General features: G+C 38.3%; 1 protein-coding gene across 4 annotated transcripts in view; it reads right to left on the bottom strand.

The window, feature by feature from the left end:
• Window positions 1-16,266, bottom strand: part of MYRFL (myelin regulatory factor like) — a 103,963-nt gene that overhangs the window by 32,590 nt on the left and 55,107 nt on the right. For all 4 annotated transcript variants that reach the window (XM_031000847.3, XM_055357036.2, XM_055357035.2 and 1 more), the window contains 2 exons: window positions 15,887-15,996; window positions 67-230 (listed from right to left, as the gene is read on the bottom strand). In XM_031000847.3, the coding sequence (XP_030856707.2) occupies window positions 67-230; window positions 15,887-15,996 (274 nt within the window). The remainder of the gene's footprint in view (window positions 1-66; window positions 231-15,886; window positions 15,997-16,266) is intronic.

Genomic DNA, 16,266 nt, shown 5'->3' with positions numbered 1-16,266 from the left:
CTTATTCTGGAAAGAGCTCACTCTCTCCTTTCCCCAAATTTCTATGGCAATCCTGGCTGCATGTACCTGATTGTGCTTGCTTCACTGGCTGATGACTTCCAACTACTGAGCCGCTTTAGCCGGGCCAGCTTTCTGTTCCATATTTCTAACTCTTCTATTCTTTCCTCAAGGTTGTTAGTTAGTTTGCACAGTTGCTTCACTGCACCTACATTTTCCATAAAGATCTGGTCCTAAAAGGGAAAAATCAAACAGAGTGCATAAATTAACAATTTGAGATCACTACAAAGCTGTCTACAGCCCATTCAAAGACAGCTGGATTATACCGTTGAAAATGGTTACAGACACATCTTCAAGTTCATTCAAGATAAATCTGGAGAGGTTTGAAACGGAAAACGGTCTTGCTAAACTGCTGGCTGTGTAGTAAACTGCTTCTGTTCAATTTCCAATAAAATGAAAATATGACCTTGTAACTCAAAAATGGAGCTGAAGGACAATGGCAAATCTGGAATTGAAAGATTTATTTTCAATGGCCATTATTCCATATTTAAAATTCTGAGGCAGGAGAATTGGTTGAACCCCAGGAGGCAAAGGTTGCAGTGAGCTGAGATTGTGCCATTGCACTCCAACCTGGGCAACAAGAGTAAAACTCCATCTCAAAAAAAAAAAAAAAAAAAGAAGAAGAAAAAAGAAAGTCAGAACAGTCTTCTGAATGTTGAATTGTCTGTTCATCACCAAAATTCCTAGAAAATGACTCTAGTTCTCCCTAGTAAAATACACATCAAATTGCTCATGTGAGGGAAGAAGGAACAAAGACCTGGGCTTTTCTCTGAGTTCTGTCACCTGCTAGAAGTGAGACTCCAGACAAAATGCAATAACCTCTCTGTGCTTCCATTTCTTCATCTATAAATGAGAAGATAATTATTGAGGTGTCAATATCTGCTTCAAAATCCAATGAACTATTGTATACTGCTTATATTGTAGCCTAACTAAAAAAAAGCAATTTTTTTTAAAGCACATATTTCTTCCTGTTCACAGAATGTCACTGACACATCAGAAAAAGAAAGGGGAGACCAACCAAACCCAGAGAGTCCAGGCCATCCTCTTCCCCACCCACACACTTCAGTTGTCATATGAACACATATGCCCATTTCTCAGCCATAACAAGAAGCCTGGAAAGCTCTTATCAACTCACATTCCAACCCCATGACCTCTCCTCCTATCTTTCTCTCTGTTTGCAAGTTCAAAATCCCACAGCACTTTCTGAATTGCAGAGGCTGGTCCAAGGCTGAGTTCAAGGGCAATAGAGACTGTTTTGTGGTTGAGGGTCAAACTCAGAGCTATGTGCCTTTGAGATTCTTATCATCCAAACTGAAGCTTTGAGGGTTTCGAACACTGTAGAGCAATCACTCAGAAAGAATCAAAAGCTGAACATTCCAGATTCAAGGCTTAGTGTACGCAGTTCAAAGACAGATGTATCTCATGATACACTGGAGAACTCTCTGAAACTCCCAGAGCAGCCACACAGATCTGTTGAGGCCCCCTGAACACCCTGCACTCTCCAGTGTTTGAGACCTCATTCCCATAATTACCTAAGATAAAAATGCCTTTCCTCAAGGCCAGTCCAAATCCCATCATACCCAGTATCTCCCCAGAGACCACTAGTCAGAGAGCATCCCTCGCTCTACAATGTCCTCAAAGCATGTTCAATTCTATCACCTGGCCATTTGCCTTGTATCAGGTGTTATATGTCTGTCTCCCACCTGGATCATGAGTTTGTGGCAGGCAGAATTATGTTGATTTATTTGCGTATCTCACCAGCATTTAGCACATGCCTTTGCCCACTGGAAATGCTCAGTAAGAATGGACACAAGTGAATTGAAAAGTGCTATGAGTTAGCAGCTTAGGGAAGCAGAAAACCTTTGTATTTGGGATGTCAAATGACCAAAAGCTTGATTTCTGAGGCCTATGTTTGCTTTAAGAAAACTTACCAAAAAAACACAAAAAATCCAACAACAAAAAAATCATACTTGTATCAGCTTCTCAAATGTCATCAGAAAACCCTACATTTTTCCTGAAGTCTTACCATACATCCTTCAAAATCCATCCAAATAACAAATTGATAAAACCATCTGGAGTAGAATTTAGCAATATCTAGCAAAATTACATATATTTTTATTTTTGAGCCAGTACACCCACTTCTAGGAGTCTATTCCACAGATCTCCTGGAGAAAAGTAAGAAATAAAAGAGACCACAATCAAACCAAATGTCCATTAATAGGGGAATTGATAATAAACTGTGGTACATTTGCATAGCAGTATACTATGCAACTGTAAAAAGAAAGGAAGAATATCTCTATATACTGTTATGGAGCAAAGTCTGTAGTATAAGAAGAATACAAAACATGTCTATATTTTCTTACATTAATAAAATGAAGAATAAACAAAAACTAACTTAAAATTGTTACACATAATGGAAAGGAAGAAACAAGATGGGTGAAATGGATAGAACCCAGATTCTCTGAATGTATCCTGTTTTTATAAATTAACCTTTAGAATATGTGGGCATTTTATGATTTTTTTTTTTTTTTTCTGAGACGGAGTCCTGCTCTGTCACCCAGGCTGGAGTGCAGTGGCATGATCTCGGCTCACTGCAAGCTCTGCCTCCCGGGTTCACACCATTCTCTTGCCTCAGCCTCCTGAGTAGCTGGGACTACAGGTGCCCACCACCACGCCCAGCTAATTTTTTGTATTTTTAGTAGAGACGGGGTTTCACTGTGTTAGCCAGGATGGTCTTGATCTCCTGACCTCGTGATCCGCCCTTCTTGGTATCCCAAAGTGCTGGGATTACAGGCGTGAGCCACTGCGCCTGGCCCATATGTAGGTATTTTAAATATGTATAAAAAATAAACAAAATTTTTAAAAACATCCCCTAGAAACAGAAGGCAAAATAAAACAAATAAGCCTAATTGGGTATTGAGTTTCTGGTTTAACCTTACAGTGAAGATTGACATTAAGTGACTTCAAAACATAGTAATTTGACTGCCCATTCCCAGAGAGATAGAGCCTAAAGACAAAAAATAAAAATTAAAAAAAAAATCAACCAGCAAGGGAATCTTAAGCTTTTCAATAATCATACTGTTAGTAATAATAGTGATGGATTATACACACATAGATAGCACACATATATATTTGGATAAAACAAATGCATAGTTAATAGTGCTATAAACCAAGATTTTTAGCATTTAAGAAAAGAGATATAAACATAAAATTAAAACATTTAGTAAAAGCCTAGCAAATCTAAATTTAAGTTAGAAATATTACTATTAATTTCTGATATATTTTATTTCTTAAAAGAAAAAAGACATTTTCTAGCTACATTAACTAAAAAGGACTGGAAAAAAACTTCCCACCTACTAACCATGAAGACTCCTCATTGTAGTCTCTAAATACCATTCCCAGTGAAAGGACCCAGATTTTGAGTACTTTTCCAGATTTGGGGTAAGATATGTCTGAGGTGAACCTGGAACATCTTTCAATATGAGAAAATAAGGAAGCTATCACAGAGTACTGTGGTTGGGTCAAAATGACTCAGGAGCTAACTGAAGAAGCTCTCATTGGCCAAAGATAGAACATTAAAGGGCTAATTACCATGATAGAACAAAGAATCAAATGTGCTTTAAAAGCATCCAAAATCCTATTCAATTTTTAAAAATAGTTTATTATTTACCTTTGGGAGACATTAAGGGCTTAACTCATTTTTTTAAATCTTGTAAATAAAAGAATAAAACTTTGTCCTGCCTGTCCTATATAACATCTACATATTTGAAAGTTCATTTAAAAAGAATTCCAGATAATAAATTCCAGAGAATAAATGAAGAAGAAATGATAGAGTATCACTGTTTTCCAACCCCTAATGAAACAATAGATCTATGCAATAACCCTCAGTGTCTACTAAAACTATTGCACGTATTTGTTTCTTTGTTTTATACATACATATGTAAAAACAATTGGGGAAATTTCAACACCAACTGAATTTGATAATATTAAGAAATTACTGTACATTTTTAGGTGTGATAATGTTATAGTGGTTCTGGTTTTAAGAGGTCATTTTTCTTTCAGAAAAAAGTATTGAAAATATATAATAAAATAGTATGATGTTGGAGGTTGCTTTAAATAATCTAGTTGGTGGAAGAGGGTCGTTGGTGAGTGATTTAAATAAAATAAGACTGGACAAGAATTGAAATGAATAACTGGGGAATTTCAGTGAGGCATACATGGGGTTTCATTACTATTCTCTCTAGTTTTTTATACATATGAAATTTTTCATTAAAAGTGTTTTTTTAAATCACAAAACAAAAACAAAAATCTCCTAACAAAAGCCCTTCTAAATTTTCTAATCCTGCTACAGGTTTTCCTTTACTCCTAAATTTGTTGTAATAAAAATAAGGCAGAAATTATGCAGATAGAAACAGCATTCTATGGTTCTAAATCATGATAAATGTTAAATCATTATTTACTATGTTTACCCTGTAGAGAGCCTTATACTATAATTACAGCTGTATTATCTACAGTGGGTCACATGGTCAGCTGATGTCCACCAGCAGCCCAAAACAGATTTCCAGCCGTCCTCTCTAACCCCTCCCTGCACCCTGCTCACTGGCAGGTAATCTACCACGCAGGACTGTCAGTTCGGCATCCTAAATCTCCCAAAGCCACCCACTTCTCTCCATCCTCACTGACACTACCGATACTCTTTTTTTTCCCTCGGTAACCATCTTCTTCTTAAAAAAAAATTGCTTAATACATTAATTTATGATTTAGCTCAAGCCAAAGCAGACTATGGAGAATTATAATAAAGTCCCCTCTAAACCGCAGAAAGTTCTTTCTGCAGTGTTTTCCTCAACAGGACTTTCAATACTGCCTCATAGGATACAAGCAATGGCTGCAATTGCCTGGTTACTTGTCAATAATGATAAAAGGCCAGGTTTAATTTCTCCAACTCAAATTTGCCAGTACCATATATCTTACAGGTAGATCCAATAGGTAAGGAGATAATTCATATATTTTCCTATTCAAGAGGAAATAAAAGTGGAGAGGAAATTTACTACCACTTTCCTGATTATAATTATGGCTGGCTCTGACTTTATGGATCCATCCAATAGAAAATTACCGAAAAGTAAATTTCCAATACATATTATAGGGGTTGACTCTTACTGAAATATTTGGAGTTCTGACTTCTGTCCCCCATTGTTACAGTAAATCCAGTATAAATATGTTCAAAACTATAATCTAGAGTTTTTCTGAAAATGTTCTTTTCTGTGCAAGTGATTAGGTCTGTATGAGCAGATTTGAACCAAGAACCCATATTACAGATGCCTGAGGAAATTTTTTCTAAATACACATGTCTGGACCCCATGTAGAATCTTGGATTCATGGGCCAGACACATTAGCTCACACTTGTAATCCCAGCACTTTGGGATGCCAGGGTGGGAGGACTGCTTGAGGCTAGGAGTTCGAAGACCAGCCTGGGCAACATAGAGAGACCCCAGCTCTACAAAAAAAAAAAAATGTTTTAAAGAAGCTTGAATTCGTTAGGGCTGAGGGGCATTTTGAAAAGTCTCCCCATTTGATGCCCATCCTTGATGACTAACCATTTTGTAATTGAACCCAATTAATTACTCTACGTTGTCCAGCTATTAACGGTTTTAAATGGGGTCCACTACCACAGCCGAAACACAACTTTACAGTTGTGATGTAAAAATGATTAAACCAGCTTGACACCAAAATTTTCTAATGAGATTGTGAAGCAAAAGGTGGCAACTGCTTCAAATAACCTAAGAAACTTTTACTCACTGTTTGAGACTTGCTATGGAGTTAGGGTACATATGGACAGAATGAGCATGTTTTCTAAATAGGCACTAGAGGCAGTCCGGCAAGTGTATTGCACATGGAAACAACAGGAAAGCATTCATGAAATCAGAACTGTTAGTGAGCTCAGAGTGGGTATCCCTTATCTAAAACTCATCTTTCACTACAGCCCTCTTCACGCTCCATGCTCTCACCATATTGAACCATTTGCCATTCACCGAACATGGCAGGATTCCTCTAGCCTCTGGATCTAGCACATGCTGCTTCCTCTACCTGAATCACCTGTCCTCCCCTGCTCCCACCTTCCTTAAACTTGGTGTCAGATTTACCTAGAGAGTGGGCTCACCTGGAAAGAGCTTACATTTCATCCATAGTTGCCACTCCAGCACAGACTAATAACTCAGTACACATTTGATGATTACATGAATAAATATTCTTACAGGTGGTTCATGGCACGAGGCACTGAAAGGTCATAGTGTTGCTCTCTAGAGAAATGAAGAGAGTACCAGCATCTAGTTTATTCTTTTATCTGAAGTACCTCTCAGAGAAGCAAAAAACAAAACAAAACAGAACAAAAACAGAAACAAAGAAAACACCTAAGGTCCAAATTCCTTTTTCATATTGGGAAATGTCCATGGAAATGTGAGTGAATTAGATAAACACTAGTGTTTATCATCTAGGGCAATGGGCTGGTGATTTGATGATATCTAACAAACCAGCTTCTACTCAGGTTAGGTCCTGTCCTCTTTGCGAGGAGATTGGCTCAGGAAACAGATGAAAGCCCTTGAGTTCCCTCTCACCCCACCCCCTTCAGGAAATCCCTGGACTCGGCAGAACACAGCTTGGAAGCTCCTGGGTCCATTGCAGGTCTAAAGATAATGTACCCAAGATATTGGGGCACAGCCAGGCAGAGGAGCTGATTTCTCCTCTCTTTGGAAGCTACAATTCATCCTTTATTTAGTGACACTGAGCGAGGGTAACTTAGCCTGATGGCAAAGCAAGCTTCAAGAAGTTGAAATAGGCCTTTATTTCTTTCCTCATAAGAGAGCATTGCAGACTTGAAAATCTCTCCTTATGGCAAATGATGCATCTGGTGTTGCATGGACTGAGGTTGTATAATAAAACCATGGGAATAAAACAGCTTGTAATCGAGCATTGTAAAAATGATTGCCAATGGGAGAAAAACTGTCTTTAGCCAATGGGTGTGTCTGGCAATTGTTTGGGCTTTGAATAAACTCAAGCTTTAGATTTTTGTCCAGGAGTTTATTTTGCGGAGAGCGTACTGGGCCCTGACATGGATTTAAAAACACAGAATCCTTAAACCAGAAAAGCAGGCTGCTGGGATGGTGTGGAAGCTCAGACTTCCAGGTGGCTTTTCAACAGGTCTCTGGAGGACAGACTTCCCTAGCATGCATATTTCTCTTGCAAACAGGACAAATCTTGGACTCATTTATCTTCTGGTTTACATGGAAAGAGCATGAGATTCATAAAAGTATTTAAAATTGTGTGCAATATTGTTGCCCTTTGTTTGCCTTAGAATCCTCACTTAATTTTTGTTACTTTCATTTAAGTGCAATTTTCTGTGGAAAGGGCTTGAGTCTTTTGACGGAGACAAGTTTCCAGTTGAACTAGCAAATGCCATAGTTTCTTGTAATTCTTTGATTTCTTGTCTTACCAAGACGATTAACAAGCTCCTTTTGAAGGCAGTGACTTTCTCTTGTGACTCCTCAGGGCCAACTCAGTACCTGACACAGGCACCTCAATATTCAATTGATGAACACAATCAGTAGTTCTTTATTAAGCACCTATGATATGCTAGACACTCACCTGAGTGCAGGGATAAGACAATTAGATAAAGTAGACATGATCTCTGCCCTCATAAAGAATATTTTCTAGTGGGAGAGATTGACCAATAGCAAGTAAACCACAAATAAATAATACAGTTCAAAGGTGTAATTAGCACTAGGAAGGAAGCTAACAAGGCATTGAAATAGAAAATAATTGTCAGTCTCTTAAGCTGTTACTATAGACTTGGTATATTCATTTTATTTTTGAAAGTACCAGGAAAGAATAAAATAATAGAGTCAAGTGAAAAGTTATATTCTTGTCCTGAAAAAGACAAGTTAACCCAATGAAACAATGAATCAAACCATTCACAGAAGGAAAAACCTAATAGCTAACATAAGAAAGAGATGCACAACTTTATTACTAATCAGAGAAAGTTAAATTAAAACAATATGATGCTCCTTTAACTCAATCAGAATTGCAAAATTTAGAAAGTCTGATAATGTCAGGTATTGAGGATACAGAGAAACAGTAAGCCTCAAGCACTGCTGTTATGAATGAGAACTGAGCAACAGTAGGCAGTATTTTATAAAATTAAGTCTGTGTGTATCCTGCACCCCACTCCTTGTATTGGTTCCAGAGACAGCCTCACATCTCATCTCTCTCCTCCCCATTTCCTTATTGATCCTATTCGTTCACTTGACTTGACACTGTGCTTGCCCCATGTTCTCTTCCTACTTTCCTCCAATCCTCTCAGCCCTCACACATTCTTTTCTTCCTCTACAGGCCCTAATTGGGTGTGTTCCTTAAGGTGTTGCTTTCGGTTCTTTGGTTCTTTTTGTTTCTCATTCCATACAAACTTGAAAGTCCATAGGGCCAAGAAGGTAATAGATAGCAGTGATGTGAGGGCACGTGAAGCCTCATTGGAGGGGCCACTTCCAAGCCCAAGTGCCCAGCCCTTCTGATATTTCAAAAGACCCATAAATCTGATACTTTTATGAAGATCTCCTAATTTTTAAATGTAGGGAACAAATCTGAAATGTTTTAAAACACTATGGGGAAAAAATGTCTGTAACCCAGACTTGGCCACAGGCTTGCAACCTGTGACCTATACCCATAACCTTTCCCTCCTTAATTAACATCTTCATCCATGGCTGCAGCTTCCTCTCTACCCTAGCTGCCCTCCCAAGTTCTACACTCACAGTCACCTTCTGGACTTTTTTTTTTTTTCATCTGAATGTTCAGTTGACATCTCAAAGCCAATATTGCCCTTATCTTTTCCTCAGAAAATCACTTCTCCTTCAGATTTCCTTAAGTTAATAAAACCACTTCTCTTCCTTTCATGGAGATTTAAAAACTCAGGCATTAATATACACAAATTTTTGTCAGCAGTATCCACAATGTATCAGATACTGTACTAATCAACACAGCATTGATGAGGCAGATTCTCTGACCTCAGGAGTCTCACAGTCTAGTGAAGGAGAAAGATAACGGAAAGAGAATGGCAATACAATGTGATAAATACTCTAGAAGATGTATATGCAGAGGCCTAAGGCAGTACAGAAACAGGATCAACCAAGGCATCACAGAATTCATTAATTCATGTTACCAATATTTGTTGAATTCCTACAGTACTTTAAGTTCTGGGGTAAAAGCCACAATAAAGTGTTGGATAGTTTTAAAATGCATAAATTTCTGCTCTCATACAACTAATAGGAGAGACTGGCAAAAAAAAAAAAAAAAAAAAAAGTCAGTGAATAAACAAGATGATTTCAGTTAGGGACAAATAATAACCTCCAGGCTGCCCTGAACAAGTTTACAGTTTGTTTATAGCATAGGCCCAACCGAGGGGGTGGATAGGGTCTGCAGCAGCCAGAGGAGGCACCTTTTTAAAATTAGAGCAATGGCACTACACATTCTTACAGTGGCCCTGACTCTTAAAAACAAAATGAAACCAAGTGATGCAGGGACTATTTTATATGGGGTGGTTAAGGAAGGCCTCGGCACTGCTCTAAGGTCCAAATCATGAGATCATCTGAAGAGTCTTTAGGGCTGAGAACCACTCAACAGAACAGCTCTGAGGCAGAAACATACTTGGCAGGTTTGAGGAACAGAGAGAGGGAGGGGTTGGGGAAGGGGAGCCGTGGAAGCTACTGGAGAGAGATGAAAGCTAGGCAGCACAGGGAAACGCCAGGCTTTTGAAGGGATATGTAGGAGTTTTCAGTGCAAAGTGTTGGGCAGTAGCAAAGGCTTCCAAGGTAAGGACACAAACACATCATATTCTGAAAGGGCCCAGCTTATTTGAGAAAATGAAATATTTTTCAAATATAAATGACCTTCTCACTTATTTAGTCATTTAGTCTGGCTGCAATGAAGGCATCATGGGATTCAGGGGTTATGGGAGCATTAGGAAACGAGTTAGAAAGAGAAGACTCCATCCAGATTGTGGAGGGGTTATAACAGTCTGTAGCCAGTAAAGGGCCAGTGGGAAAGGGAGATTATATGATCAGAGATTCGTTTTGCTTTGTTTTTAAGGAAGATAATTTTATTGGTGGCTAGCAGGTCAGTTAGGAGATCATTATAATAGTGTGGGAGAAAAATGGAAAGAATAAAGAGAATAAAGAAGAGAACTGATATACAAAGATATTGCCAAAGGAAGAAAAATAGGACTGAGTGTTTAACTGCATATCATGGACAAGAAAAAGGAAGGTTTGAGAAGCCATCTGTCCTCCCTTGGCCACACTTTCAGTCCCCAAGGTCCATCATGTCTTCTTTTGCTTGCCTCTCAAGTCTTCCCCCTTCTTTTCCACCTGTGAACCTCTGCCCCGTCTCCAGCTTTCTTCTCTCTTTCCTCTGAGCTGATGTAGTGCTTTATTTATGCATCCCATAGTATTTCTCACATTATTACTTAGAGCTTTATTACTTGTGTACCTGTCTTATCATCCCCCTCTTAGACAATAAGCTACTTGGAGACAGGAACTAAGGGTTACTTATCATTGCATCATTCAAATAGACAATTCCTGGTACATTATGATTAAAAAAAGTAGAATCAATGAGTAAAAAGTACCCACATACTAAGCCACAGTAGGGTGGTGTACAGCATGCAATCTTAAAAAAACAACAAGAATTGTCCAAGGAATAATTATTCACAAGACACACCTCACCTTTAAACAGGTTCAGTTGTGAATTACTTTAAGGCAGTACTTATATTTACTGGGTATGTTTTTCTTACACCAAGCACATCTAATAATAATGCTCAAAAAATGTGATCACCTGCCCTGAAAGAATCACAGAAACAAATAAAGTTGCCAAATAAAGAGATAGATGAACAAGCAGAAAAGACCAAGCTGCCACCGGTCGAATGCAGGGTTAGGCCAGGTGTCTACAGCCTACAGGTCCCCTTGCTTTCAGTGTCACTCCCAATCCCTCTCACTCCACCTCCTGCCACTGGGCCTTCACTAGGGCACAGGGACACTGTGGGGAATATATGAGAAGAGGCAAATTATCCCAGATAAGTAGTTTATTTTGTAAGGTCATCTCTCCTGAGAAGGGAGAAAGAAAAGCTGCTTGTACCAACTTTGACAAAGATCACCCACTTTGGTTGCTTGCATAGACAGTCTATAAAGATCCAGACATTCTTTTTTCCTATTTTGGCATCAGGTTGTGAGGTACCTGCAGAAGTGACATAGCAATCATGGAGGCAATATTTCAACATTTTCCTAAGTGTTTCTAATTTGCATTCGAACTTCAATGAAAATTTATTTACAAAAAAGGATCAGGTGATGGGACAGAAATGGAGTGAAGAATGGAGAGGCTGTACCTTCATATGACCTCCCCCACTTATTACAGCACATGAAGCCCAGGACGTCCTGGCAAAGTTCCTTAAAACAAGCAGCCCTGGAGGTGGCAACCAAAGCCACACTGCCCGCATGAATAGGTAGAAGTCCAGGAAAGCAAGAGGCTCGCTGTACATCCTGCTTGTTTTACAATTAACAAAGAACATGGGACAAGAGGAGCCACTTTACCTGTATTCTTAACAAGAAAGAAAAAGGAGATGCTCTGTGAGGCTTTTATAAGGTAGGCAGGGATAGCCCACCGTGTTGAGGGTTAAACTAGCAAACAAAGTCTATCCTCAGAAGTGAGGCACAGCACACTGCCGGGCTTCTCCTCCATCATCAGAGTGGGGAGATGTTCACTTGCTTGTGGTGTTACAGATTCTGTAAGTGAGTGTGGCCTTAGTGACGTCTCCATAGATTGCATCACTCCAGGGTCCTGTTTTTAAGAGAATCACAACATTTCCATCCTGGACTCCTGTGAGTTTTACCAATTTATAAACTGAGTGCTGCCTTGGCATGGTTTTCTCCTCAGGTGACACATGAATGAGGCTGGCTGCCTGGAACAGGAATGCTAGCCCCTACCTCTCCAGACCTCTGAGTTTGCCTTCCTAGGAATGAGCTTAGGTTGTAGCCTCTCCTGGAAGAAGGAGGATGGACCTTGGAACTGATAGAAAGAGAAGATTCTGTCTCAACTATTCCCAATCAACTCAACTAGGGAATGGGAAAATACTGGAAACAAAGGAGAGAACTAATTATTTGGCTGCCACAGGAAGACATTACCTACACATTGCCACTCAGGAACACTTCTTTTTGAGTGTTCTAGTGGAGGGCCACATCCAGAAATTATATAGCTGCTTCCAGAGGGTAACCCCATAAGCCCCCACCTTGGCAGCCTGGTGACATACTCCCAAGGCTGTACCCTGGGACTGATAGCTGTGTTTATACTCCTTTCCTTTCATGACAGAAAGCTTATGAAAAAAAGCTTTAATTTTATTTTAATAATAAAATACTAAAGTTTTCTAATAATTTGCTTCAAAAAAAAGGACCTCTAAATAGGCCCTAGAAATAATAAAACAGGCCCTATTTTATTTTTTAAGTAATTTATTGGAAAACTTCAGTATTTTATTATTAAAAATAAATTTCTCAGCAAAGTAGCAGGATACAAAGTCAACACAAAAAATTAGCTGCATTTCTATACAATAGCAGTAAGCAATCTGAAAAGAAAACTAGGGAAAAAGTCCCATTTACAATCACATCGAAAAGAATAAGACTCTTGTGAATTAACTAAGCAACATGGTAAAAGATTTGTACAATAAAAACTATAAAACATTGCTGAAAGAAATTAAAGAAAGCATAAATAAACAGAAATACATCCCATGTTCAGGGATTAGAAGACTTAATATTGTTACAATGTCAACACTACCCAAAGTGATCTACAAATTCAATGAAATCCCTATCAAAATCCCAACGTTGTCTTTTGCAGAAATAGAAAGATCTATTCTAAAATTCACATGGGATCTTAAGAGAGCCTCAAAATAGACAAGGAAATCCCCAAAAACAAGAACAAAGCCGTATGACTCACACTTCCTGATTTTAAAACTTACTACAGAGTTAGAGTAATCAAAACAGTGTGGTACTGGCATAAAGACAGACATACGGACAAATGGAATATAATAAACAGCACAGAAATAAACTCTCACACATATGGTTAAATGATTTTAGACAAGGATGCCAAGACCATTCAACGGGAAAAGGACAGTCTTTTCAACAAATGGTGCCAGGAAAACTGGATACCCATATACAAAAGGATGAAGCTGGACTCTTACCTAACACAAATATTAACTCAAAATGGATCAAAAACATGAATGTAAAACCTAAAATTATAAAACTCTTAAAAGAAAACAAAGGCACAATCTTTACAATATTGGATTTGGCAACGATTTCCTGGATAGAACACCATTGGCATAGGCAACAAAAGGGAAAATAGATAAATTGGATATCATTAAAATTTAAAACTTTTATACATAAAGACACTATTAAGAAAGTGAAAAGACAACCCACAGAACGGGAGAAAATATTTGCAAATTATATATCTCATAAGGGATTAATATCCAGAATATACAGAGAATTCCTGAAACCTAACAACAGTAAACAACCCAAGTCAAAAATGGGCAAAGGACTTGAATTGACATTTTTCCAAAGAAGATATACACATGAACAATAAGCACATGAAAAGATGTGCAACATCACTAATCATTAGGGAAATGTAAATCAAAACTAGAATGAGATATCACCTCACACCCATTTGGATGGCTTCTGTTTGGAAAAAGAAAAAAAAAATTACAAGCATCGGTGAGGACGTGGACAAACCGGAATCTTTGGGAACTGTTGGTGGGAATGTAAAATGATATCGTCACATGGGAAATAGTATGGTGGTTCCTCAAAAAATTTAAAATAGAATTGCCATATGATCCAGCAGTTCCACTTCTGAGTAAATATTCCCCCCAAATTGAAAACAGAATATTGAAGAGACATTTGAATACTGACAATCATAGCAGTGTTATTCACAATACCTAAAACATGGAAGCAACCCAAGAGTTCATCAACATAGGAATGGATATGCAAAATGTGAATAAAGGTGAAAACTATTCAGTCTTAAAAAGAAAGGAAATTTTGATACACACTGCAACACAGATGAACCTCGAGGACATTAAGCTAAGTGAAATAAGCCAGCCACAAAAAAGAAAGAAATGCTCTATGATTCTGCTTATATGTAGTCAGAACCATAGAAACACACAATAGAATTGTGGTTGCCAGGGGCTAGGGAAAGTGGATAATGGGGAGTTATTGTTTTACATGTACAGAGTTTTTGTTTTACAAAATGAAAAAGAGTTCTGGAGATGGATGGTGGTGATGGTTGTTTAACATGATGAACGTATTAAACATCAATGCTTAAAAATGGTTGCTTAAAAATGGTATGCTTAAAAATGGTTAAGATAATACATGTTACGTTTTGTGTATTTTACCACAATAAAAAACCTGGGAAATAAATATATAAATAAATGTTTCACGATATACCTCTCAAGTGAAATGATAGCCCAGGTCTGGGAGAGAGACTGAAGAATTGCTTCTATTGAAGATATGTTCTTGGGAAGCAGGAGGCAGTAAGTCAACTTCTGCCACTCTGCTCTTGCAGCCCTGGGCTGAGCAGGCCTCCCAGACCATGACATCTAAGAGTTTGTGGTACAGGGGCTGGTAGGTGGAAGATGGCGGTGGTGCCTAACATGAAAAGGCATCCTCTGCTTTGCTGCTCCAAGTGTGGCTTCTGACCAGCAAGGTTGGCAAGACTGGCATTACCAGGAGGCTGGTTGGAATTGCAGGATCTCTGGCCTCACTCCATTCTTGCAGAATCAGAATCCACACTTTAATAAGATTCCCAGTGATGCATGTGCACTTTGAAGTTCAGGGAGCATTACCTCCATTAACTGACAAATTATAAATTAGTCTCCACTCAAGCATCTCTCCCCATGACTACAAAACCCTTATATCAATTGGTCTTTCCTCTCAGCATCAAATATAATAATGCAGTATAAAACAAATCAGCATCAGAGTGCATTTGCAAACCTTGCAAAAACGCAGGATTTCATAGAATCAATAGATGTGGTATTAGGGAACTCCTCAAATCATACACACAGTATCGACAAGCAAGGAACTGGCAGATTTAGACCCATTACCAAATGAAGAGGAGCTAATCTACAGGCATGATGGCATTCCTTCAAAAGAGAATGATTTGAATATCAAAGAATTAAGAGAGGCTCTTGGGAAAAAAATGATCAGGCCCATGAATATCTTCATAAAAATGACTCACTTTATGATTATACTGTAAAAGTCAAATACAGTTTTATCAAAAAAACTATGCTCAAAAAATTCAACACTTCACTTAATCTTTAATCATTCTAAGAAGGAACACATTGTGTAATTATAATTTAAGTTGCATTACCTAAAATATAATGCATTTTTCATAAGTTTATTACCATTTTAAAAGATGAAGTCTAATTAAAACTTTTTTGTCAGTATTTATCATGATGTTTGGCCCTTGTTTAAAGTGCATTCATGCTAAGTGGACTTTCCTAGTGCCAGTTAAGATCTGCTGAACTCGAATTCTTACTATTGCATATGCATTTTCCTTTTTATCATATGGAACTTCTTTTTGGTGCTTATGATCAATTTGAATATCAATTATAAGATAGTTGATACCTACTCACTCCACAACTCAGTAAAGAATTATTCTAATGTCCCACTTCCTGGTTGGATGTTTCAGCCCATTGTGCTATCACAGAAGGGGGTTTATCCCTAGACCGATAGCTTATAGCAGCTGATATCTTTTCAGTGATTACCTTATCCACCATGAGGAAGTTCTCCAAGGTCTCTCCGTTTCCGCAGGTGACATCACCAACCTCTCTTACTGCTCTGGGCAGGATTTCTTGCACCTCCTGGGCAATCATTCCTGTATACAACACACTCCACAGGTTTAATCTTCAAAGAAAGACCTTTCTGGAGAAAATCCTCACTAAGCTTTTGCTTTGATCTACAATACATTTGCAGCAAAGAAGGAATTTTGAGCCAAGAACCACTATAGGATTAAAAGTGGGAGTGTTTTCTGTTTTTTCTTTTCTTTTCTTTTTTTTTTTTTTTTTTTTTTTGAGACTCTGGGCCAACAGGGGGAGGTAAGTGCCTTAAAATCCCTGTCCATAGAAGTAAAGATGGGGCGTTAGCT

This window comes from Gorilla gorilla, chromosome 10, assembly GCF_029281585.2.
Source record: "Gorilla gorilla gorilla isolate KB3781 chromosome 10, NHGRI_mGorGor1-v2.1_pri, whole genome shotgun sequence".
Taxonomy (NCBI): domain Eukaryota; kingdom Metazoa; phylum Chordata; class Mammalia; order Primates; family Hominidae; genus Gorilla; species Gorilla gorilla.
This window is presented reverse-complemented; position numbering and strand designations above follow the sequence as displayed.